The sequence below is a fragment of the Oncorhynchus masou genome, chromosome 3 (genome assembly GCF_036934945.1).
Source record: "Oncorhynchus masou masou isolate Uvic2021 chromosome 3, UVic_Omas_1.1, whole genome shotgun sequence".
NCBI lineage: Eukaryota > Metazoa > Chordata > Actinopteri > Salmoniformes > Salmonidae > Oncorhynchus > Oncorhynchus masou.
In genome coordinates this window covers 11,465,877-11,492,489 of record NC_088214.1, presented here as the reverse complement: position 1 = coordinate 11,492,489, position 26,613 = coordinate 11,465,877, and the positions used below count along the sequence as shown (strand labels likewise).

Sequence of the window (26,613 nt, the reverse complement as noted above, 5' to 3'; positions counted from 1 at the left end):
CCAAGAACCAGATGGTCACACTGACAGAGCTCTAGAGTTCCTCTGTGGAGATGGGAGAACCTTCCAGAAGGACAACCATCTCTGCAGCTCTCTACCATAAAGGCCTTTATGGTAGAGTGGCCAGATGGAAGCCACTCCTCAGTAAAAGGCACATGACAGCCCGCTTGGAGTTTGCCAAAAGGCACCTAAGGGACTCTCAGACCATGAAAACAAGATTCTCTGGTCTGATGAAACCATGATTGAACTCTTTGGCCTGAATGCCAAGCGTCACGTCAGGAGGAAACCTGGCACCATCCCTACAGTGAAGCATAGTGGTGACAGCATCATGCTGTGGAGATGTTTTTCAGCGGCAGAGACTGGGAGACTAGTCACGATGAAGGAAAGGATGAACGAAGCAAAGTACAGAGAGATCCTTAATTAAAACCTGCTCCAGAGCGCTCAGGACCTGACTGGGGCAAAGGTTCACCTTCCAACAGGACAACAACCCTAAGCACACAGCCAAGACAACGCCCAGCCAGAGCCCAGACTTTTTGTACCAGAGCCCTTTTTCATGTCTCTTTTTGGTTTGGTCAGGGTGTGATTTGGGTGGGCATTCTATGTCCTTTATTTCTATGATTTGTGTTTCTTTGTGTTGGCGCGGGTATGGTTCTCAATCAGGGACAGCTGTCTATCATTGTCTCTGATTGGGAATCATACTTAGGTAGCCCTTTTTCTCTCCTTTCAGTGTGTGTACTTATCTTTGTTTGTGGCACTTAGCCCTGTAAACTCCACGGCTGTTTCTTTCGTTTGTTTGGAAACATTTGAAATAAAAAGAGAAAGGTACGCTCACCACGCTGCACTTTGGTCTACTTCTTTTGATGGCCGTGACATCTGATCTGAATAGACAAACGCAGTGTGTGTCACGCCCTGGCCTTAGTTATCTTTGTTTTCTTTATTATTTTGGTTAGACCAGGGTGTGATATGGGTGATTTATGTGTCTTGTCTAGGGGTTTTTGTAGATTTATGGGGTTGTGTTCAGTTTAGTTGTCTGGGTAAGTCTATGGTTGCCTAGATTGAGAACCAATCAGAGGCAGGTGTTTATTGTTGTCTCTGATTGGGAACCATATTTAGGCCGTCATATTCTTTGGGTATTTTGTGGGTGATTGTTTCCTGTCTTTGTGTTTGCTGCACCAGATAGGCTGTTTCGGTTTTGCCACGTTTATTGTTGTGTAGTTTGTTCATTTATTTATTATTTATAGTGTAGTTTGTTCATGTTAAGTGTCTCTTATTAAAGAACCATGTACTTCAACCACGCTGCGTTTTGGTCCGCCTCTCCTTCCCAGGAAGAAAGCAGTGACGGTGTGCTTAAACTAATAACACACACATTATTGTATTTGTCTTGTCTATTTGAATACATCACTTAAACATTCAGAGTGTACATTGGAAAAAGTATGTGAACCCCTAGGCTAATGACTTCTCCAAAAGCTAATTGGAGTCAGGAGTCAGCTAACCTAGAGTCAAATCAATGAGACGAGATTGGAGATCGTGGTGAGAGAGAGCTGCCCCATGAAAAACACTCGCAAAATTTGAATTTCTTATTCACAAGAAGCATTACCTAATGTGAACCATGCCTTGAACAAAATAGATCTCAGATCTAAGATTAAGAATTGTTGCCTTGCATACAACTGGAAAGGGTTACAAAAGTATCTCTAAAAGTCAGTCCACGGTAAGACAAATGGTCTATAAATAGAGAAATTTCATCATTGTTGCTACTCTCCCTAGGAGTGGCCAACCTGCAAAGACGACTGCAAGAGCACAGCGCAGAATGCTCAGTGAGGTTAAGAAGAATCCGAGAATGTCAGCTAAAGATTTACAGAAATCTCTGGAACATGCTAAAATCTCTGTTGACAAGTCTACAATACGCAAAACACTAAACAAGAATGGTGTTAATGGGAGGACACCACAGACGAAGCCACTGCAGTCCAAAAAAACATTGCTGCACATCTGAAGTTTGCAAAAGAGCATCTGGATATTCCACAGCGCTTCTCAACTAAAGTTGAGTTGTTTGGAAGGAACACAACACTATGTGTGGAGAAAAAAGACACAGCACACTAACATCAAAACCTCATCCCACTGTAAAGTATGGTGGAGGGAGCATCATGGTTTGGGGCTGCTTTACTGCCTCAGGGCCTGGACAACTTGCTATCATTGACGGAAAAATGAATTCCCAAGTTTATCAAGACGTTTTGCAGGAGAATGTAAGTCTATCTGTCTGCCAATTGAAGCTCAACAGAAGTTGGGTGATGCAACAGGACAATGACCCATTAGACAGAAGTAAATCCATAACAAAATGGCTTCAACAGAAAAAATACACCTCCTGGAGTGGCCTAGTCAGACCTGACCTCAAAAGAATGGTTCACACCAGACATCCCAAGAATATTGTGGACCTGAAGCAGTTTTGTAAAGAGGAATGGTCCAAAATTCCTCCTGACCATTGTGCAGGTCTGATCCACAACTACAGAAAACGTTTGGTTGAGGTTATTGCTGCCAAAGGGGTGTCAACCAGTTATTAAATCCAGGGGTTCATATACTTTTTCCAACCTGCATTGTGAATGTTTACGTGGTGTGTTCAATAAAGACATGAACCATTATAATTGTTTGTGTGTTACTAGTATAAGCAGACTGTGTTTGTCTATTGTTGTGACCGAGATGAAGATCAGATCTCATTGTTATGACCAGTTTATGCAGAAATCCAGGTCATTTCAAAGGGTTCACATACTTTTTCTTCCCACTGTAAATAAATATACACATTTGTAAACATTTCTAAAAAACTGTTTTTGCTTTGTCATTATGGGTTATTGTGTGTAGATTGATGAGGAAAAATAACAATTTAATACATGTTTAGAAACAGGGCTGTAGCATAACAAAATGTGGAAAAAGTCAAGGGGTCTGAATACTTTCCGAATGCACAGTAAATGGCATAGATCAGAAATAAATGTCTTTGCAAATCTCTTAAAATAACAGCAGCACCATTTGGATGAGACAGCTAGGAGGTAGATTTAGATTTAGAGGGAGAGAGGGAAGGAGTGGGGGAGAGAGAGGGAGTGGGGGATGGGGCACTTCACACGCTGCCCTCACCCACCTGGACAAAAGGATTGCTTATCACTGAATACAACTCAGCATTCAACGCCTCAGTGGCCTCCAAGCTCATCACCAACCTCAGGACCCTGGGACTGAACACTACTCTCTGCAACTGGATCCTGGACTTCCTGAAGGACCGCACCCAGGCAGTGATGGTAGGCAACAACACATCCGCCACGCTGACACTGACCACGGGCGCTGACCACCATCATCAAGTTTGCTGACGACACAACGGTGGTCAGACTGATCACCAACGACGATGAGACTATAGGGAGGAGGTCAGCGACCTGGCAGTGTGGTGCCAGGACAACAACCTCTCCCTCAATGTCAGCAAGACAAAGGAGCTGATAGTGGACTACAGGAAACAGTGGGGCGAGCACGCCCCCATCCATATCGATGGGGCTGTAGTGGAGTGGGTCGAGAGCTTAATAAGTAATTAACATGGTCCACACACACTCACCCACACAGATGTGAAGAGGACACGACAGCGTCTCTTCCCCCTCTGGAGGCTGAAAAGATTTGGTATGGGTCCTCAGATCCTCAAAAGGTTCTACAGCTGCATCACCACTTCATACGACAACCGCAAGGCACCCAACCGCAAGGCGCTACAGAGGATGGTGAGTACGGCCCAGTTCATCACTGGGGCCGAGCTCCCTGCCATCCAGGACCTCTATACCAGGCAGTGTCAGAGGAAGGACACAAAAATGGTCAGACTCCAGCCACCCACCCTAGTCATAAACTGTTCCCTCTGCTACCGCACGGTAAGCGGTACCGATGCACCAAGTCTGGAATCAGCAGGACCCTGAACAGCTTCTACCCCCAAGCCATAAGACTGCTAAGAAAGACTGCTACATAAAGACTGCCAATTAAATGGCTACCAGCTGCTACTACTGTTTATTATCCATATGTACATAGCTACCTCAACTATCTCGTACCTCTACACATGGACCTGCCATGTTATCTTTGTTATTCACGGTGTATTTATTCCTCATATCACCATTTCTATTATTACATTGTTCTACTCTGCATTGCTGGACAAGGGCCGTAAATGAGCATTTCACTGTTAGTCTACACCTGTTGTGTTTACGACGAAACGTGATCACATACAAGTTGATTTGACTTGAGATGGCGGGAGAGAGAGAGAGAGCATGTCATGTGGAGGCCAGTGATTCTCTCTCCAGCAGTGAGAATGTGCTTATAACAGTATATTATTATATTAGTCTGTACCAGACAGTCTACTGCAGGAAAATGGGAAAAAGCTTCTATATATTAAGGACTGAAATATGGACATGTTTGTGTGTGTGTGTGTGTGTATACACATGCGTGTGTGTAGTCCCATTGAGCCCAGTGTGTAACAGTAACCCTAATGGAAGGGTACAGTAAGGTACCTTCCTTCACTGTGGCCTACATTGGTCTGGCACACAAACTGTGATTAGATGTGCAACTGCTTCCTGTACACCAGAGAGTTGGGAAGAGCTGCCCATTCTCTTACTGACACAGGCTGGCTTCCACAAAGCTCAGGCAAGGCAGGTACACAGCTGGCAGACAGACTATGTTTAAGTGACCGCCTGCCTGTCTTCAAACCTTTCAGTGTGTGTGTGTGTGTGTGTGTGTGTGTGTGTGTGTGTGTGTGTGTGTGTGTGAGTGTGTGTGAACTACTTGACTGGTAAACTCAAGGGTACACTCACAACGGCTGCCTGGTATTTTGAGGCAATCATTTCTATAGTATTTCTATCAACTGATGCTGGATTGCCATGGTAAAGTAGAGCGATGCTAACTAATGTGGCTCATGCAATGGAATGGAATTTGTGTAATGTCAGTCACAGCACAGATTGAAGGGTACACTTCCTGTTTTTACTTCCTGACATGGGGACACTCAAAATGTCTGCCAGACTATACATTATGCCATCACTAACCACTTTCCATCCAGTTTATTGCCGGTAAAACAAAACCAGGACAGCTGTGATGGCAACAGGTACTGTTTCCAGACATACAGTGGCTTGAGAAAGTATTCTTCCCCGTTGGCATTTTTCCTATTTTGTTGCCTTACAACCTGGAATTAAAATGGATTTTTGGGGAGTTTGTATCATTTGATTTACACAACATGCCTCCCACTTTGAGGATGTAAAATAATTTTGGGGATGAAACAAACAAGAAATAAGATTTAAAAAACAGAAAACTTGAGCGTGCATAACTGTTCGCCCCCCCAAAGTCAATACTTTGGAGAGCCACCTTTTGCAGCAATTACAGCTGCAAGTCTCTTGGGGTATGTCTTTATAAGTTTGGCACATCTAGCCACTGTTGCCCATTCTTCAAGGCAAAACTGCTCTAGCTCCTTCAAGTTGGATGGGTTCTGCTGGTGTGCAGCAATATTTAAGTCATACCACAGATTCTCAATTGGATTGAGGTCTGGGTTGTGACTGGGCCATTGCAAGACATTTAAATGTTTCCTCTTAAAACAGTTAAGTGTTGCTTTAGCAGTATGCTTAGGGTCATTGTCCTGCTGGAAGGTGAACCTCCGTCCCAGTCTCAAATCTCTGGAAGACTGAAATAGGATTCCTGAAATAATTTCCCTGTATTTAGCGCCATCCATCATTCCTTCAATTCTGACCAGTTTCCCAGTCCCTGCCAATGAAGAACATCCCCACAGCATGATGCTGCCACCACCATATTTCACTGTGGGGATGGTGTGGTGTTCTCAGGGTGATGAGAGGTGTTGGGTTTGTGCCAGACATAGCGTTCCTTGATGGGCAAAAAGCTCAATTTTAGTCTCATCTAACCAAAGTACCTTCTTCCATATGTTGGGGAGTCTCCCACATGCCTTACGGCGAACACCAAACGGGATTGTTCATTTTTTTCTTAAAGCAATGTCTTGTTTCTGGCCACTCTTCCTTAAAGCCCAGCTCTGTGGAGTGTACGGCTTAAAGTGGTCTATGGACAGATACTCCAATCTCGCTGTGGAGCTTTGCAGCTCCTTCAGGGTTATCTTTGGTCTCTTTGTTGCCTCTCTGATTAATGCCCTCCTTGCCTGGTCCGTGAGTTTCGGTGGGCGGCCCTCTCTTGGTAGGTTTGTTGTGGTGCCATATACTTTCCAGTTTTTAATAATGGATTTAATGGTGCTCAGTGGGATGTTCAAAGTTTCATATATTTTTTTATAACCCAACCCTGATCTGTACTTCTCCCTGACCTGTTTGGAGAGCTCCTTGGTCTTCATGGTGCCGCTTGCTTGGTGGTGCCCCTCACTTAGTGGTGTTGCAGACTCTGGGGCCTTTCAGAAATAGGTGTAATCTACTGAGATCATGTGACACTTAGATTGCACACAGGTGGACATTATTTAACTAATTATGTGACTTCGGAAGGTAATTGGTTGCACCAGATCTTATTTAGGGGCTTCATAGCAAACGAGGTGAATACATATACAAAGGAGGTGAATACATATGCAAAGGGTGTGAATACATATACAAAGGGGGTGAATACATATGCAAAGGAGGTGAATACATATGCAAAGGGAGTGAATACATATGCAAAGGGTGTGAATACATATGCAAAGGGGGTGAATACATATGTAAAGGAGGTGACTACATATACAAAGGGGGTGAATACATATGCAAAGATGGTGAATACATATGCAAAGGGTGTGAATACATATGCAAAGGGTGTGAATACATATGTAAAGGGGGTGAATACATATGTAAAGGAGGTGACTACATATGCTCGCCCCACATTTTCGTAAAAAAAAAAAATGTAAACAAGATTTTTTATTTTAGTTCACTTCATCAATTTGGACTATTTTGTGTATGTCCATTACATGAAATAAAAATCCATTTAAATTACAGGTTGTAATGCAACAAATAGGAAAAATGCCATGGGGGTGAATAGTTTAGCAAGGCACTGTATGAGATGTGTAAATCCAAGATATGTAAACATTATTAAAGTGGAATGATTAAAGTGGCCAATGATCTCAAGTCTGTATGTAGGCAGCAATCTCTCTGTGCTAGGAATAATCATCATACCAAAGCAGATTTGGAGTCACGTGATGATATGGTGTGTGGTCCTCCCACTACGACTCAGGAAAGCATGCAGTTTATGAGGTTAAAGATGAAATAAGTTCTGATGAACTTCACAGGGAGGTGAAAGTGCACGGTGATGGGCTTAATGCTGCTTTCCAATAAATATCAAGGGTCTTATTCTGGTCACATGATGATCGATGCTTGACTGCCGTTTGACAAATAAAAATATTATCGCTCTTATCTCAACATGTTGACTAGCATACTCAAACTGTATCTGCCAGCTGTTGGATAGAGCACAAAACTATTGATAGAGTTTAAAATGCAATGGAAACACATTGAACTTTAGATTTGTTATTAGGAACATGAAAACAAATGTTTATGAGGAAGAAATGCTCATATTGTCTTTATGTGGATCCTAGAATATTCACACAAAATTCTGTCGCCAATAGGATGGAAACCTAGCTATTGACTTGGATGGAAACCTAGATATTGACTTGGATGGAAACCTAGCTATTGACTTGGATGGAAACCTAGCTATTGACTTGGATGGAAACCTAGCTATTGACTTGGATGGAAACCTAGCTATTGACTTGGATGGAAACCTAGCTATTGACTTGGATGGAAACCTAGCTATTGACTTGGATGGAAACCTAGCTATTGACTTGGATGGAAACCTAGCTATTGACTTGGATGGAAACCTAGCTATTGACTTGGATGGAAACCTAGCTATTGACTTGGATGGAAACCTAGCTATTGACTCGGATGGAAACCTAGCTATTGACTCGGATGGAAACCTAGCTCTTGACTCGGATGGAAACCTAGCTCTTGACTCGGATGGAAACCTAGCTCTTGACTCGGATGGAAACCTAGCTATTGACTCGGATGGAAACCTAGCTATTGACTTGAATGGAAACCTAGCTATTGACTCGGATGGAAACCTAGCTATTGACTTGGATGGAAACCTAGGTATTGACTTGAATGGAAACCTAGCTATCGACTTGAATGGAGACACCCTTTCTATGTATTCTATTTCTATGTGTCCATCTGTATTTCTGTCTGTCCTGAACCTCAAAATCCCAGCAGTAACTTGTTTCCAACTGTCTATCTTTTCTGTTTCTATACACCACGGGAAAGAGCTCAGTAGCACACATAAATCACACATAAATCACACGTTCTCTTCCTCTGTCCGTCTCTCTTTTCTCTCCCTCTGTCCGTCTCTCTTTTCTCTCCCTCTGTCCGTCTCTCTTTTCTCTCCCTCTGTGCGTCTCTCTTTTCTCTCGATCTGTCCATCTCTTTACGTCTCTGTCTGTGTCCATCAGTCTCTCCTTACTGCACTTTAGTCTGTCCCTCGCTCTTCCCTCCATCGCTCATTCCAATTAATGATCTTCTCTCCTTTGGGCATCCAGTGTTTCCATAGTAACTTCGCTCTCTAGTCGATACGGGATGCTGGTCGTCTAGGCAACGGTGAGCTGGGCTGGATGTTCTGTGAGTGTTTGATTTTGGTTTTCCCCTGCACTGACAGCAATGTTTTGCCTGAGTGAGAGAGTGTGCACACTTGTGTGTGTGCGTACGCACTTGTGTGTGTGTGTGCCAGATGTCTTCACAGAATCCGAAGACAATCAGACTCGACCAGAATGGACCTGATAATAATATAACCCTCACCAGTAATAAACCTAAGGGCCCAATGGTGAGTTCTAGAACCCTCACCAGTAATAAACCTAAGGGCCCAATGGTGAGTTCTAGAACCCTCACCAGTAATAAACCTAAGGGCCCAATGGTGAGTTCTAGAACCCTCACCAGTAATAAACATAAGGGCCCAATGGTGAGTTCTAGAACCCTCACCAGTAATAAACATAAGGGCCCAATGGTGAGTTCTAGAACCCTCACCAGTAATAAACCTAAGGGCCCAATGATGAGTTCTATAACCCTCACCAGTAATAAACCTAAGGGAACAATGGTGAGTTCTAGAACCCTCACCAGTAATAAACCTAAGGGCCCAATGGTGAGTTCTAGAACCCTCACCAGTAATAAACATAAGGGCCCAATGGTGAGTTCTAGAACCCTCACCAGTAATAAACCTAAGGGCCCAATGATGAGTTCTATAACCCTCACCAGTAATAAACCTAAGGGAACAATGGTGAGTTCTAGAAACCTCACCAGTAATAAACCTAAGGGCCCAATGGTGAGTTCTAGAACCCTCTCACCAGTAATAAACCTAAGGGCCCAATGGTGAGTTCTAGAACCCGCACCAGTAATACACATAAGGGCCCAATGGTGAGTTCTAGAACCCTCACCAGTAATAAACATAAGGGCCCAATGGTGAGCTCTATAACCCTCACCAGTAATAAACCTTTTATTTTTTTTATTTTTTTATTTCACCTTTATTTAACCAGGTAGGCCAGATCACCTTTATTTAACCAGGTAGGCCAGATCACCTTTATTTAACCAGGTAGGCCAGATCACCTTTATTTAACCAGGTAGGCCAGATCACCTTTATTTAACCAGGTAGGCTAGTTGAGAACAAGTTCTCATTTGCAACTGCGACCTGGCCAAGATAAAGCATAGCAGTGTGAACAGACAACACAGAGTTACACATGGAGTAAACAATTAACAAGTCAATAACACAGTAGAAAAAAAAGAGAGTCTATATACATTGTGTGCAAAAGGCATGAGGAGGTAGGCGAATAATTACAATTTTGCAGATTAACACTGGAGTGATAAATGATCAGATGGTCATTTATTCGAAAATTAATTGATTTGCCCAAGTTAATGATCAGACACGAACAGAATGCATCAGTGATTTGTATTCCCAACTTTCTGAAGAGGTAATGGCACAGACATGCCCCCGTGTGGGATGCCCATGTGTCTAACACTTTGTTCAGGCTTCAGCGACGCTACTGAGTAGATGGAAAGGCTTTCCCAGAAACCTTCTAAATTAAAAGTCAACTACAAAGTAGCCTATGGCAACCAGGCAGAATCATGATTATTTGTACCAATCCTTGTTTTTCAAACTCCATCATAAACACCACTAACCAAACAAAAGTGTTAGTGCATGCACACATGAATTAAAGATGGAATTCACCGTAGGAGAAACAGCGTCACTGTCCGCCCCACAGCCGTTCTGGTTTTTGTTGTGATGACGAGGCAGAGGTGGGGAGCGTTGTCCATCCAGCTACACTGTCCGCCCCACAGCCGTTCTGGTTCTTGTTGTGATGACGAGGCAGAGGTGGGGAGCGTTGTCCATCCAGCTACACTGTCCGCCCCACAGCCGTTCTGGTTCTTGTTGTGATGACGAGGCAGAGGTGGGGAGCGTTGTCCATCCAGCTACACTGTCCGCCCCACAGCCGTTCTGGTTTTTGTTGTGATGACGAGGCAGAGGTGGGGAGCGTTGTCCATCCAGCTACACTGTCCGCCCCACAGCCGTTCTGGTTTTTGTTGTGATGACGAGGCAGAGGTGGGGAGCGTTGTCCATCCAGCTACACTGTCCGCCCCACAGCCGTTCTGGTTTTTGTTGTGATGACGAGGCAGAGGTTGTCCATCCAGCTACATGTGCTGCTGTTCTATCGCGACGATGATGTCAGAGGGAAAAAACTCTGCTGGTTGTTTGTAGTAACTTCTTTGTTGTTGTAATATCCCAAACGGACAAGGTAGTTTCACCACAAGGATTCCAGCATTAAAAGCTAACTACACAAAGAAATCTACTTTCCCAGACCTCAAAAGTGGTCTCCTGGTGTGGTTTAAGCATTGTTGTACTTTCAACATCCAATTTGATTGTTTTTCTATTTAAAAAAATTGTGATTTTGAGAGCAAAAACTTGAAAAGATTGGGGTAAATCACAGTCCTTCTACCCTGTTCCTTTTTGATGTGGTATCATTTTGGTATCGAGCCGGGGTGAAAGTAAGTCGGTACGGTCCAGTACTGTCACGCCTGCTGCCGCTCCCCCTCCCTAGCGCTCGCCGGTGCCAGGCTACCCGTCCCTATACGCACCGGTTACCATCATTATACTCAGCTGCGCTCATTGGACTCACCTGGACTCCATCACTTTGTTGATTACCCCAGTATATACCGTTGAAGTGATTGGAGCCATCACAAAGCCCTGACCTCAATCCTATTGAATATTTGTGGACAGAACTGAAAAAGCATGTGTGAGGAAGGAGGCCTACAAACCTGACTCAGTTACAGCAGCTCTGTCAGGAGGAATGGGCCAAAATTCACCCAACTTATTGTGGGAAGCTTGTGGAAGGCTACCCGAAACGTTTGACCCAAGTCAAACAATTCAAAGGCAATGCTACCAAATAATAATTGAGTGTATGTTAACGTCTGACCCACTGGGAATGTGATGAAAGAAATAAAAGCTGAAATAAATCATTCTCTCTACTATTATTCTGACATTTCTCATTCTTAAAATAAAGTGTTGATCCTAACTGACCTAAGACAGGGAATTTTTACTCTGATTAAATGTCAGGAATTGTGAAAAACTGAGTTTAAATGTATTTGGCTAAGGTGTATGTAAACTTCTGACTTCAACTGTGAAAGGTGTTCAAGTAAAAGTGAAAGTCCCCCAGTAAAATACTACTTGAGTAAAAATCTAAAAGCATTTGGTTTGAAATATACTTAAGTATCAAAAGTAAATGTAATTGCTAAAATATACTTAAGCGCTAAAAGTATAAATCACTTAAAATTCCTTATATTAAGCAAAGCAGATGGCACCATTTTCTTGTTTAAAAAATGTACGGATAATCAGGGGCTCCGACACTCAGACACTCCTACACTCAGAGATTACTTACAAAGGATGCACGTGTGTTGTTGTGTGGCAGGCCAGGGGCAGTAGGGATGACCGCATGTTCTCTTGATGAGTGTGTGAATTTGACCATTTTCCTGTCTTACTAAGCATTCAAAATGTAACGAGTTCTTTTGGTTGTCAAGGAAAATGTATGCAGTAAAAAGTACAATATTTTAGGAATGTATTGAAGTAAAAGTAGTAAAAAAACATAAAATAGTAAAGTACAGATACCCCAAAAAACTACTTAAATAATACGTTCAAGTATTTTTACTTAAGTACTTTACACCACTGACCATTACTGCATTTTAGAGGCTTGAACCATTAGTGAATGGACTTGTAAACGCTAGGTATAACCTATCCTCCAAAATGAACACAGAAATGTGGCCAAGGCAGAGATGAGTGGACAACACAGAGGCGCACGCCGGACAGCAGTGGACGCATCAATTCTGGCCTGATGACAGAAATCTCATTCCTTTCACCACTGTTTGGAGGCTGAAAATATGTTGTGAGTGAATAGCGTGCTCGGTAGCCTAGTAAAGGAGACCGTTGAAGCATCATGACTGGTTGTGTTCATGCCACAATAAAAAGTAATACACTTTAAAAGTGAAATTACATTTCTTTACAACATGGCCCACAGAGATCCTATTGAATGAATAGGGATTCTATATTGAAGTCTATGATTAGGCCCACAGAGATCCTATTGAATGAATAGGGATTCTATATTGAAGTCTATGATTAGGCCCACAGAGATCTTATTAAATGAATAGGGATTCTATATTGAAGTCTATGATTAGGCCCACAGAGATCTTATTAAATGAATAGGGATTCTATATTGAAGTCTATGATTAGGCCCACAGAGATCTTATTAAATGAATAGGGATTCTATATTGAAGTCTATGATTAGGCCCACAGAGATCTTATTAAATGAATAGGGATTCTATATTGAAGTATATGATTAGGCCCACAGAGATCCTATTGAATGAATAGGGATTCTATATTGAAGTCTATGATTAGGCCCACAGAGATCCTATTGAATGAATAGGGATTCTATATTGAAGTCTATGATTAGGCCCACAGAGATCTTATTAAATGAATAGGGATTCTATATTGAAGTCTATGATTAGGCCCACAGAGATCTTATTAAATGAATAGGGATTCTATATTGAAGTATATGATTAGGCCCACAGAGATCTTATTAAATGAATAGGGATTCTATATTGAAGTCTATGATTAGGCCCACAGAGATCTTATTAAATGAATAGGGATTCTATATTGAAGTCTATGATTAGGATCATACATGTTTTGGGTACATACAGAAGGTCCCGTAAAGGGAAGACATGAATTATACTTTCGTGATACTAAACCTGGTATCGGTATCGAAGTCAAAATGCTGGTATCGTGTGTGTGTGTGTGTTAGATTTGAACCCTTTGCTGCAGTGAAGCTGAGCCAATCTTAATCAAAGACTATGAGACTCACTAGGAGAGACGGTAAGGAACAAAACACCTGGACACAGTTGCCTGAAATCAACTTAACCCACACACACAGGCATACGCATCTGAAATCTGTTTGCATCTCTTCTCCTTCCCTTTTTTCTATCCTCTCTCTCTCTCTCTCCAACTTTTAATCTCTTTAGTATGAATCTTAATCACACACATTCAGAACAGGCAGTTCAGAGGATAAACTCACAACATGTTCTCCACAAAACCAAACAGAAAGGTACACAGAGTATTCTAACTATCAACAAGTTCATTTTAATGACAAATACTACCATGTATCTGCTAAATATAAATATAAACTGTATATACATATACAGTTGAAGTCAGAAGTTTACATACACCTTATTCCTGAATTTAATCCTAGTAAAAATGCCCTGTCTTAGGTCAGTTAGGATCACCACTTTATTTTAAGAATGTGAAATGTCAGAATAATAGTAGAGAGAATTATTTATTTCAGCTTTCATTTCTTTCATCACATTCCCAGTGGGTCAGAAGTTTACATACATTTAATTAGTATTTGGTAGCATTGCCTTTAAATTGTTTAACTTGGGTCAAATGTTTCCGGTAGCCTTCCACAAGCTTCCCACAATAAGTTGGGTGAATTGTGGCCCATTCCTCCTGACAGAGCTGCTGTAACGGAGTCAGGTTTGTAGGCCTCCTTCCTCACACACGCTTTTTCAGTTCTGCCCACACATTTTCTATAGGGTTGAGATTAGGGCTTTGTGATGGCCAGTCCAATACCTTGACTTTGTTGTCCTTAAGCCATTTTGCCACAATTTTTGGAAGTATGCTTTGGGTCATTGTCCATTTGGAAGACCCATTTGCGACCAAGCTTTAACTTCCAGACTGATGTCTTGAGATGTTGCTTCAATATATCCACATAATTTTCCATCTATTTTGTGAAACTATAGTTTGTTAACAAGACATTTATGGAGTGGTTGAAAAACGAGTTTTAATGACACCAACCTAAGTGTATGTAAACTTCCGACTTCAACTGTACAGTTGTGGCCAAAAGTTTTGAGAATGACACAAATATTAATTTTCACAAAGTCTGCTGCCTCAGTTTGTATGATGGCAATTTGCATATACACCAGAATGTTATGAAGAGTGATCAGATGAATTGCAATTAATTGCAAAGTCCCTCTTTGCCATGCAAATGAACTGAATCACAAAAAACACTGCATTTCAGCACTGCCGGAAAAGGACCAGCTGACATCATGTCAGTGATTCTCTCGTTAACACAGGTGTGAGTGTTGATGAGGACAAGGCTGGAGATCACTCTGTCATGCTGATTGAGTTCGAATAACAGACTGGAAGCTTCGAAAGGAGGGTGGTGCTTGGAATCATTGTTCTTCCTCTGTCAAACATGGTTACCTGCAAGGAAACACGTGCTGTCATCAATGCTTTGCACAAAAAGGGCTTCACAGGCAAGGATATTGCTGCCAGTAAGATTGCACCTAAATCAACCATTTGTCGGATCATCAAGAAGTTCAAGGAGAGCGGTTCAATTGTTGTGTCAAGAATGGCAGCAAAGAAGCCTGTCTTCTCTCCAGGAAAAACATCAGGGACAGACTGATATTCTGAAAAAGGTACAGGGATTGGACTGCTGAGGACTGGGGTAAAGTCATTTTCTCTGATGAATCCCCTTTCCGATTGTTTGGGGCATCTGGAAAAAAGCTTGTCTGGAGAAGACAAGATGAGCGCTACCATCAGTCCTGTGTTATTTTTTATTTTTTTTATTTTTCACCTTTATTTAACCAGGTAGGCAAGTTGAGAACAAGTTTTCATTTACAATTGCGACCTTATGCCAACAGTAGAGCATCCTGAGACCATTCATGTGTGGTGTTCCTTCTCAGCCAAGGGAGTGGGCTCACTCACAATTTTGCCTCAGAACACAGCCATGAATAAAGAATGGTACGAACACATCCTCCGAGAGCAACTTCTCCCAACCATCCAGGAACAGTTTGGTGACGAACAATGCCTTTTCCAGCATGATGGAGCACCTTGACATAAGGCAAAAGTGATAACATAGTGGCACGGGGAACAAAACATCGATATATTGGGTCCATGGCCAGGAAACTCCCAGACCTTAATCACATTGAGAACTTGTGGTCAATCCTCAAGAGGCGGGTGGACAAACAAAAACCCACAAATTCTGACAAACTCCAAGCATTGATAATGCAAGAATGGGCTGCCATCAGTCAGGATGTGGCCCAGAAGTTAATTGACAGCATGCCAGGGCGGATTGCAGAGATCTTGAAAAAGAAGGGTCAACACTGCAAATATTGACTGTTTGCATCAACTTCATGTAATTGTCAATAAAAGCCTTTGATACTTCAGTATTCCATAGTAACGTCTCACAAAAATTTCTAAAGACACTGAAGCAACAAACTTTGTGGAAATTAATATTAGTGTCATTCTCAAAACCTTTGGCCAAGACTGTACATACAATTATATTCTCACAATAGTTCCCCTCAAAAACAGTAAACTAACTGTCTTTGTTTTGTCTCTTATTTTGGGTCAGGAGTTTCGGGGAAAAATAACAATACATTTTTTGATAGGATAACAAAGTAACAGACAGAGTGCACTATGGGTAAGCATATAAGGACATAGTTTTCTGCCAGAGTTCTCCGTACATGTGGATTATAATCTCAATCCTAGCCTCAGATTGAAGTGTGTGTGTGTGTGTGTGTGTGTGTGTGTGTGTGTGTGTGTGTGTGTGTGTGTGTGTGTGTGTGTGTGTCGTGAGACGAGGAGAGAAATCTGTCAGCAGTGTAATTTCAGATACCTTCCAACCAAAGTAATGAGGTACGTAGATGAAATGACGGAGCTAAGGGATTGACTGGGTGTGTGTATCACAGTGTTTTCATGTGTGTGTGTGTGTGCATGTGACCGTGTGAGCCTGTATGTGCATGGAGCTGTGTGTGTGTGTGTTTGGGAACAGAAGGATTGTATCTGGCCCCAGGGCATCTCTATTCACTGTGCTCTCCTGCCACCTCAAACCCTAATGTTGGATTAAACAAGAACAGAGAGAGAGAGAGAGACGGGGGGTGGAGTGGAGGAAGAGAGAGAAAGAGTGGAGAGAGAGAGAGAAAGGGAGAGAGAGGGGGGTGGAGTGGAGGAAGAGAGAGAAAGAGTGGAGAGAGAGAGGAGAAAGGGAGAGAGAGACGGGGGTGGAGTGGAGGAAGAGAGGAGAAAGGGAGAGAGAGACGGGGGTGGAGTGGAGGAAGAGAGAGAAAGAGTGGAGAGAGAGAGGGAGAAAGAGAGAGAGAGACGGGGGTGTAGTGGAGGAAGGGAGAGAAAGAGAGAGAGAGAGAGAGGAGAAAGGGAGAGAGAGACGGGGGTGGAGTGAAGGAAGGGAGAGAAAGAGAGAGAGGAGAAAGAGAGAGAGAGAGACGGGGGTGGAGTAGAGGAAGGGAGAGAAAGAGAGAGAGGAAAAGAGAGAGAGAGACGGGGGTGGAGTGGAGGAAGGGAGAGAAAGAGAGAGAGGAGAAAGAGAGAGAAAGACGGGGGTGGAGTGGAGGAAGAGAGAGAAAGAGTGGAGAGAGAGAGAGAAAGGGAGAGAGAGACGGGAGGAAGAGAGAGAAAGGGTGGAGAGAGAGAGAGAGAAAGGGAGAGAGAGACGGGGGTGGGAGGAAGAGAGAGAAAGAGTGGAGAGAGAGGGGAGAAAGGGAGAGAGAGAGAGGAGAAAGGGAGAGAGAGACGGGGGGTGGAGTGGAGGAAGAGAGAGAAAGAGTGGAGAGAGAGAGGAGAAAGGGAGAGAGAGACGGGGGGTGGAGTGGAGGAAGAGAGAGAAAGGGTGGAGAGAGAGAGAGGAGAAAGGGAGAGAGAGACGGGGGTGGAGTGGAGGAAGAGAGAGAAAGAGTGGAGAGAGAGGGGAGAAAGGGAGAGAGAGAGAGGAGAAAGGGATGGAGAGGAAGAGAGAGAAAGGGTGGGGATAGATTTTAGGGAGAAGGGAGAGAGAGGAGGGAGAAAGAGTAGGGAGAGAGACAAGAAAGGGATTGATATATTTTATACTATAATTTCATAAAATGATATATAAAGAAAATGTAATTGTCACACCCTGACCTTAGAGAGCCATTTTATTTCTCTATTTGGTTAGGTCAGTGTGTGATTTGGGGTGGGCATTCTATGTTGTCTATTTCTTTTTATTTGGCCGAGTATGGTTCCAGCTGTCTATCGTTGTCTCTGATTGGGAATCATACTTAGGCAGCCCTTTTTCCCACTTTCTGTTGTGGGATCTTGTTTTTGTTAGTTGAGCGCTACAATTATTTACGTGTCGTTAATTTTTCTTGTTTTTTTGTTGGTGTTCATTTAATAAATTTAAAATGTACCCCTACCACGCTGCAGCTTGGTCTCATTCGAATGACATACAGCAAACAGTAATGCTGAAACCCTCACATTAAACATGCTATTCACTACATTGATGGTTTATATTTAAGATATTGTTTACAGCTTTGTTGTTCTCCTATTTTTTCATCTTCTTTGATTATTTATGTATTTTACATGTGATAAGGCCAAACAGAGGGGCAGATATTATTACAGACACCTGTGATAATCTAGAGTACCCAAAAGGCCACAAGTCATCTGATCAATTTGAGAAAAAAAACTGAAAAAACTGAAATGAAAAGTGAGAGAGGGAGACAGAGAGAGAGAGAGAGAGAGAGAGAGAGAGAGAGAGAGAGAGAGAGAGAGAGAGAGACAGACAGACAGACAGACAGACAGACAGACAGACAGACAGACAGACAGACAGACAGACAGGCAGACAGACAGGGGACTAAATGAGAAGTGAGAGAGAGAAACCCATATCCTAACGACTGAATCGACCATCATTAGACAACATGAACCTGAGACGATATACCGGCTGAATAGCAATCAACTACGCTCCCTCTTCCTCACGTTGTTCCAGTGCTCTACCTTCTCCTCCTCTGCTGTAACTGAGGAAGAGGAGCGGGCTCATTTGGCAGTCACACACACACACACGGACCCCCCCCCCCCCCCCCCCCCCACACACACACACAGAGAGAGGAAGCGGGAAGAGAGGAATGAGGATAGAGAGGAAAGAGGAAAGAGAGAGAGTCTATCTTCCCTCTCAAGGCTTCTATAAGAATAAAAATACCGAGCCCTGTATTCTACATGAAAAGACCGTGAACACACAGAGACAGTGTCCCAGACCACAGAACCCCTCAACAGACGAGGGAAAGTCAGACCCCTGAACAGAATCTCTAGGGAAGACAGGACACATTTAGAATCCAGAGTTCAGGTTAGTTTTCTATTTTCCTTTCCATTATTGCAAAAAGAAGTCAAAAGACAACCACATGTAAATGCATGTGACTACTACATCTACATGAATGAATCCTCCACATGAACACCTAGGACCAGCTCTGAACAATTGTAAACATACTAAACATAGTGGCAGGTAGCCTAGCTGTTAGCCTAGCGGTTAGACTAGCGGTTAGCCTAGCAGTTAGGAGCGTTGGACCAGTAAACGGAAAGTCGTTAGTTTGAATCCCCAAGCCGGGTGGAAAATCTGTCAATGTGCCCTTCAGCAACACACCTATCCCTAATTGCTCTGGATAAGAGCTTTTGCTAAATGACTCAAATGTAAGCGTAGTCCTGAACATGCTACTGTATGACAACAACATGTGACAAGTCATCCCTACTGGGGACATGCATAACCAGATGGTAATTTCCCTTTCAGTTCTTGTGAGCTGAATTGACACGATTGACATGTTAGTTGAATTTACATCTGATTTCTCCATTTATATATATGCCCTGCTCTTCTCTCCCTCTCTCTCACCTTGACTCAACCTCCCATTCCCTCAGTGTTCAGGTATGGTGGGCTATATTCCCTCCATCTCTCTCCTTGACTCAACCTCCCATTCCCTCAGTGTTCAGGTATGGTGGGCTATATTCTCTCTATCTCACCTTGACTCAACCTCCCATTCCCTCAGTGTTCAGGTATGGTGGGCCATATTCTCTCTTTCTCTCTCACACACTTGTCTTTTACTCTTCCCCTTCCAAATGTGGACAATATACTGCAGTGTGTGTGAGTGTGTTTGTGTTGTGACTGCTGCAGGGTCCCAGGCAGCCCACTTGACCTTGGGCTTTACGAGTGCTTCTGACTGCCTAACGATGCCTGTTGCCTTGGAAACCCCCAGGCCACACGAGCCGAGCGCAGACAGTGTTTTTGAGTAGCAACAGGGGGGTTTCTGTGTGTTTGCTTGCGCGCGCGTGTGTGTGTGTGTGTGTGCGCGAAGCGCGCTCTGGCTGTTTACAAATATCCTCCCTGATCTGCATGAAAAGCACACAGCATGCGTCTCAAAACATGATATAACATAGTTATTACAGGAATAGCGCTGGTTAGCTGCCCCACTGCTTACAGTATCTAATGTAACATAACAGGGCCTGGAGCTTTAGACAGAAACTGTAGTGCCTCAAAATGATATGAACACTAATACACTATTGTATTGACTATAAAAGTGATGCAGATTATACAGTACAGTGATGGCAGATTATACAGTAGAGTGATGGTAGATTATACAGTAGAGTGATGGTAGATTATACAGTACAGTGATGGCAGATTATACAGTACAGTGATGGTAGATTATACAGTACAGTGATGGCAGATTATACAGTAGAGTGATGGCAGATTATACAGTACAGTGATGGTAGATTATACAGTACAGTGATGGCAGATTATACACTACAGTGATGGCAGACTATACAGCACAGTGATAGCAGATTATACAGTACAGTGATGGTAGATTATACAGCACAGTGATAGCAGATTATACGGTACATTGCAGGTGAAGTAATGTACATCCAACTAGTGGTAGGGTCTCCCTCAGAGTGGTAAATATTTAATGAAGGTCCTGACTTTCACATGACGTCTGTTTGTACTACATAGCTTACTTGCTACGTCACACATAGGGCTGAGAAAGGATATACAGAGAGCGAGGGAGAGAGAGAACGAGAGAGAGAAAGAGAGAAGGAGAGAGAGAAAGGGAACAAGAGAGAACAAGAGAGAAATAGAAGAGAATGAAAGAACAAGAGGGAGAGAGACAACAAAAGAGATTGAATGAGAGAGAACTAGAGATAATGAGAGAACGAATGTTAGAGAACAAGAGAGAATGAGAGAGCAAGAGAGAGCAAGCGAGAGAACGAGAGAGAGCAAGCGAGAGAACGAGAGAATGAGAGAGAGCGAGTGAGAGAGAATGAGAGAGAGAGAGAGAGAGAGAGAGTGAATGAGAGAGAGAGCGAATGAGAGAGATAACTAGGGAATGAGAGAGAGAGTACGAGAGAGAGAGAGACAACGAGAGAGAGAGAGGACAACAGAAGAGTCCCCTAAGCAAGATGGTCCTGGGGCTCTGTTCACAAACACAAACAGATCCCACAGAGCCCCAGGACAGGAGCACAGTTAGACACAACCAAATCATCAGAAAACAAAAATATAATTACTTGGCACATTGGAAAGAATTAACAAAAAAACAGAGCAAACTAGAATGCTATTTGTCCCTAAACAGAGAGTACACAGTGGCAGAATACCCGACCACTGTGACTGACCAAAAACGAAGGAAATCTTTGACTATGTACAGATTCAGTGAGCATAGCCTTGCTATTGAGAAAGGCCGTCGTAGGCAGACCTGGCTCTCAAGAGAAGACAGACTATGTGCTCACTGCCCACAAAATGAGGTGGAAACTGGGCTGCACTTCCTAACCTCCTGCCAAATGTATGACCATATTAGAGACAAATATTTCCCTCTGATTACACAGACCCACAAAGAATTTGAAAACAAATCCCATATCAATAGGGTGAAATACCACAGTGTGTCATCACAGCAGCAAGAAGTGTGGCCTTTTGCCACAACGAAAGGGCAACATGTGAAGAACAAAAACAATTGTAAATACAACCCATATTTATGTAGATTTTTTTTGTGTGGACACAGAGTGCAAAGACAAAGTGAATTACTCCAATCCGCTTAATCACTGGCAGAGGGGGCTGGTGTGTGAAACTCATTTAAAGATGGTTTAGCGTGTGTGTGTGTGTGTGCGTGCGTGCGTGCATGCGTGCGTGTGTGTGTTAGAGACGTGGAGATAGCTGATACTCTATAGGTCAGTCCCTCAATGGTTCACTGGTTCAGTATGACATCACCACGTCAGACTCTCCAAAGGGGAGGGGAGAGATCATGTGACACTATGAGGTAATAATCCCATATGGTCAGTTGTCCTCTTCTCCATCCCAGCATCTAATTCTCATCAACTATTCTCTTTCATTCTGCCTATGACTACTCCTCCCCGTTCAATGATCAGATATGTTGCAATACTTGATTTGACACTTTAAACCCAAACTAAAGACAGTCTGTCCTCACTATTCTGTTGCACTTTTAAGTGGACTTAAGACACTGTCCCTGCCGTGGCACAACTTAAAGTGGACTAAAGTTTAGCGATGAAAAGTGTTAGTCATAGCGGATATCCCACCAAATGGTTGCCATAGCAACAGAGAGTGATTCATGGAGCATGTCAGGCTTTCACACCTCAGCACGCCGCTGCCTCACTCTGCTCTGAGTGAGTGAGTGAGAGTGTAAGAGTGTGAGAGAGAATGAGAGTGAGAGAGAAAGTGTGAGAGTGAGAGACAGTGATATACTGTAGAAGTGAAAAAGTGTTTCATCATGCATATATATGTGAGTGTGTGTATATGTGAGTGTGTGTATATGTGAGTGTGTGTGTGTGTGTGTGAGTGTGTGTGTGTATATGTGAGTGTGTGTATATGTGAGTGTGTGTGTATATCAGTGTGTGTATATGTGAGTGTGTGTATGTGAGTGTGTATATGTGAGTGTGTATATGTGAGTGTGTGTACATTGAGTGTGTGTATATGTGAGTGTGTGTACATTGAGTGTGTGTATATGTGAGTGTGTGTACATTGAGTGTGTGTACATTGAGTGTGTGTACATTGAGTGTGTGTATATGTGAGTGTGTGTATATGTGAGTGTGTATATGTGAATGTGTGTATATTGAGTGTGTGTACATTGAGTGTGTGTACATTGAGTGTGTGTATATTGAGTGTGTGTATGTGAGTGTGTGTATATGTGTGTGTGTATATGTGTGTGTGTATATGTGAGTGTGTGTACATTGAGTGTGTGTATATGTGAGTGTGTGTACATTGAGTGCGTGTACGTGAGTGTGTGTGTATATGTGAGTGTGTATATGTGAGTGTGTACATTGAGTGTGTGTACATTGTGTGTGTGTATATGTGAGTGTGTGTATATTGAGTGTGTAAATGTGAGTGTGTGCATATTGAGTGTGTGTATATGTGAGTGTGTGCATATGTGAGTGTGTGTACTACAGTCTACTGTTTAACTCTGCTGTGTTACTACAGTCTACTGTTTAACTCTGCTGTGTTGCTACAGTCTACTGTTTAACTCTCTGCTGTGTTGCTACAGTCTACTGTTTAACTCTCTCTCCTGTGTTGCTACAGTCTACTGTTTAACTCTCTGCTGTGTTGCTACAGTCTACTGTTTAACTCTCTCTCCTGTGTTGCTACAGTCTACCGTTTAACTCTCCCCTGTGCTGTTACAGTCTACTGTTTAACTCTCTCTCCTGTGTTACTACAGTCTACTGTTTAACTCTCTCTCCTGTGTTGCTACAGTCTACTGTTTAAATGTCTCCTGTGTTACTACAGTCTACTGTTTAACTATCTCTCCTGTGTTACTACAGTCTACTGTTTAACTCTCTCTCCTGTGTTGCTACAGTCTACTGTTTAAATGTTTCCTGTGTTACTACAGTCTACTGTTTAACTCTCTCTCCTGTGTTGCTACAGTCTACTGTTTAAATGTCTCCTGTGTTACTACAGTCTACTGTTTAACTATCTCTCCTGTGTTACTACAGTCTACTGTTTAACTCTCTCTCCTGTGTTGCTACAGTCTACTGTTTAAATGTTTCCTGTGTTACTACAGTCTACTGTTTAACTCTCTCTCCTGTGTTGCTACAGTCTACTGTTTAACTCTCTCTCCTGTGTTGCTACAGTCTACTGTTTAACTCTCTCTCCTGTGTTACTACAGTCTACTGTTTAACTCTCTCCTGTGTTACTACAGTCTACTGTATAACTCTCTCCTGTGTTACTACAGTCTACTGTTTAACTCTCTCTCCTGTGTTACTACAGTCTACTGTTTAACTCTCTCCTGTGTTACTACAGTCTACTGTATAACTCTCTCCTGTGTTACTACAGTCTACTGTTTAAATGTCTCCTGTGTTACTACAGTCTACTCTGTTTTGCCCGCCCTCTGCTGACGCCATTTTGTGAGTTTTCCTATTTTTTCAACCACTTGCTTTAATATTCTTTTTGCTTTTATGATGAAACATTCACATAACAGACTCTAGATGAAAGTGTGCTCTGCTTCTCCCTCCTTCCCCCTCTCTACCTCCTTCCCTACCTCGCTACCTCCCTCCCTCATTCACTACCTCTCTCCCTCCCTCCCTCACTCCTCTACCTTCCTCCCTCCCTCCCTCGCTACCTTCCTCCCTCCCTCCCTCCCTCTCTACCTCCTTCCCTCCCTCCCTCACCTCCCTCCCCCTCCCTCGCTACCTTCCTCCCTCCCTCACTCTCTACCTCCTTCCTCCCTCCTTCCCTCCCTCACTACCTCCCTCCCTCACTACCTCCCTCTTTCCCTCCCTCGCTACCTTCCTCCTTCCCTCCCTCGTTCTCTACCTCCCTACCTCCCTCCCTCGTTCGCTACCATCCTCCCTCCCTCACTCTCTACCTCCTTCCCTCCCTCGCTACCTCCCTACCTCCCTCCCTCGTTCGCTACCTTCCTCCCTCCCTCACTCTCTACCTACATCCCCTCCCTATCACACTGGCGCACTGCTCATTAGCTTTCTGTCAGTTTTGGTTTCTGTCTCCCACTCGCTCTCTTTCTCTCTCGTTCTCTCCCTTTCTCGCTCTTTCTCTCTGTCTGCATCCTCCTCTGTCACATAGTTTCACTCTTCCAATTCTGGTACCTGTCTCCCCTATTTGACAATGTCCACCTCTCTGCCTAAATCTTTCACTCCCTCCCTTTCTCTCGCATCCCCTCCCCCCGCCCTTCCTCTTTTTGAGAAGGGTGTTTGTGTTCCACTATGATCAAAGAAGATTCTATGAGAGGAGATGAGAGGAGGTGAGTGGAGGTGAGAGAGAAGGTGAGAGAGGAGATGAGAGGAGGTGAGAGAGGAGGTGAGAGAGAAGATGAGAGAGAAGATGAGAGAGAAGATGAGGAGATGAGAGGAGGTGAGAGAGGAGGTGAGAGGAGGTGAGAGAGGAGGTGAGAGAGAAGATGAGAGGAGGTGAGAGGTGAGATGAGAGGAGGTGAAAGAGGAGATGAGGAGATGAGAGAGGAGGTGAGAGGAGGTGAGAGAGGAGGTGAGAGAGAAGATGAGAGGAGGTGAGAGAGGAGATGAGGAGGTGAGAGGAGGTGAGAGAGGAGGTGAGAGAGGAGATGAAGTGAGAGAGGAGATGAGAGGATGTGAGAGAGGAGATGAGAGGAGGTGAGAGGCGATGAGAGTAGGTGAGAGAGGAGGTGAGAGGAGGTGAGAGAGGAGGTGAGAGAGGAGATGAAGTGAGAGAGGAGATGAGAGGATGTGAGAGAGGAGATGAGGAGGTGAGAGAAGAGGTGAGAGAGGAGCTGAGAGGGGTGAGAGAGGAGGTGAGAAGAGGAGCTGAGAGAGGAGATGAGAGAGGAGGTGAGAAGAGAAGATGAGAGAGGAGGTGAGAGAGGAGATGAGAGGAGGTGAGAGGAGGAGATGAGAGAGGAGATGAGAGGCGATGAGAGAGGAGGTGAGAGAGGAGATGAGAGGAGGTGAGAGACAGAGTGAGCGAGTGAGAAAGGAGATGAGGGAGGAGGTGAGAGAGTGAGAGAGGAGGTGAGGGTGGTAGAGAGAGGAGGAATGAAATAGTGGAGTGAGGGAGGGAGGTGAGAAAGGGAGTGGAAGAGACTGCAGCATTATAACATAGGCAGTTGGAAACAGGCCCTGTGACTGAGTTCAGATGGAGTTTTTCTGAAAGAGGAGAGAGAGACCATCTTCCCATCTGTCCACCAGTCCTCCGTTTCATCCTCCTTTAATTCGCCTGCTGTCTGAACAGACAGGCCAATCATTCAGGTCTCTGCTAAAAACAAACAGAGTGTGTGTCTGTGTGTGCACGTGCATACTGCTTCTTACCTCCCTGAGTACCTGGTCAATGAGACAGGCCGTCTCCGAGGACACCTTCCAGGGGTCCTTCTCTTCCACCAGCATGGCGTCCAGGGTGCCCTTCTCCAGGACCACGTCGTATGAGGCGTCCGTGAAGGAGAGCTGGCGCGCGTCCATCTGATGCCAGGTCATGCCCGGGCATGTGGCATCATGCCTGGCACTCATGGTGTCGATGCACACAGAGGAGTAGTCTATGTTGGTGATGGAGTGGTAGCCAGCATCATACATGTCACTGCTCATAGAGCTGTTACCACAACCTAGGAGAGGAGAGAATCGTCAATTTCCTGATCAGTAAAGCCATGGAAACGTGAGCAGTCATAAACCACACTGTCATGTTGGCCTGAAGACAAGAGGGAAGTCTTTATCAATGACATCACCATAAGTTGATTAGAAACATACATGTCCTTCACTAGTTCTATGTCTGACAACACAACAGGAAGTAGTGGGGGTGGTGTCCTTCACTAGCTCTATGTCTGACAACACAACAGGAAGTAGTGGGGGTAGTGTTCTTCACTAGCTCTGTCTGACAACACAACAGGAAGTAGTGGGGGTAGTGTTCTTCACTAGCTCTATGTCTGACAACACAACAGGAAGTAGTGGGGGTAGTGTTCTTCACTAGCTCTGTCTGACAACACAACAGGAAGTAGTGGGGGTAGTGTCCTTCACTAGCTCTATGTCTGACAACACAACAGGAAGTAGTGGGGGTGGTGTCCTTCACTAGCTCTATGTCTGACAACACAACAGGAAGTAGTGGGGGTAGCGTTCTTCACTAGCTCTGTCTGACAACACAACAGGAAGTAGTGGGGGTAGTGTCCTTCACTAGCTCTATGTCTGACAACACAACAGGAAGTAGTGGGGGTGGTGTCCTTCACTAGCTCTATGTCTGACAACACAACAGGAAGTAGTGGGGGTAGTGTTCTTCACTAGCTCTATGTCTGACAACACAACAGGAAGTAGTGGGGGTAGTGTTCTTCACTAGCT

At 43.8% G+C, this 26,613-nt stretch overlaps 1 protein-coding gene across 2 annotated transcripts in view; it reads right to left on the bottom strand.

Moving 5' to 3' along the window:
• The window catches only part of ece2a (endothelin converting enzyme 2a), a 204,258-nt gene that overhangs the window by 70,664 nt on the left and 106,981 nt on the right, over positions 1–26,613 (bottom strand). For both annotated transcript variants that reach the window (XM_064930904.1, XM_064930899.1), the window contains exon 3: positions 25,603–25,889. In XM_064930904.1, the coding sequence (XP_064786976.1) occupies positions 25,603–25,889 (287 nt within the window). The remainder of the gene's footprint in view (positions 1–25,602; positions 25,890–26,613) is intronic.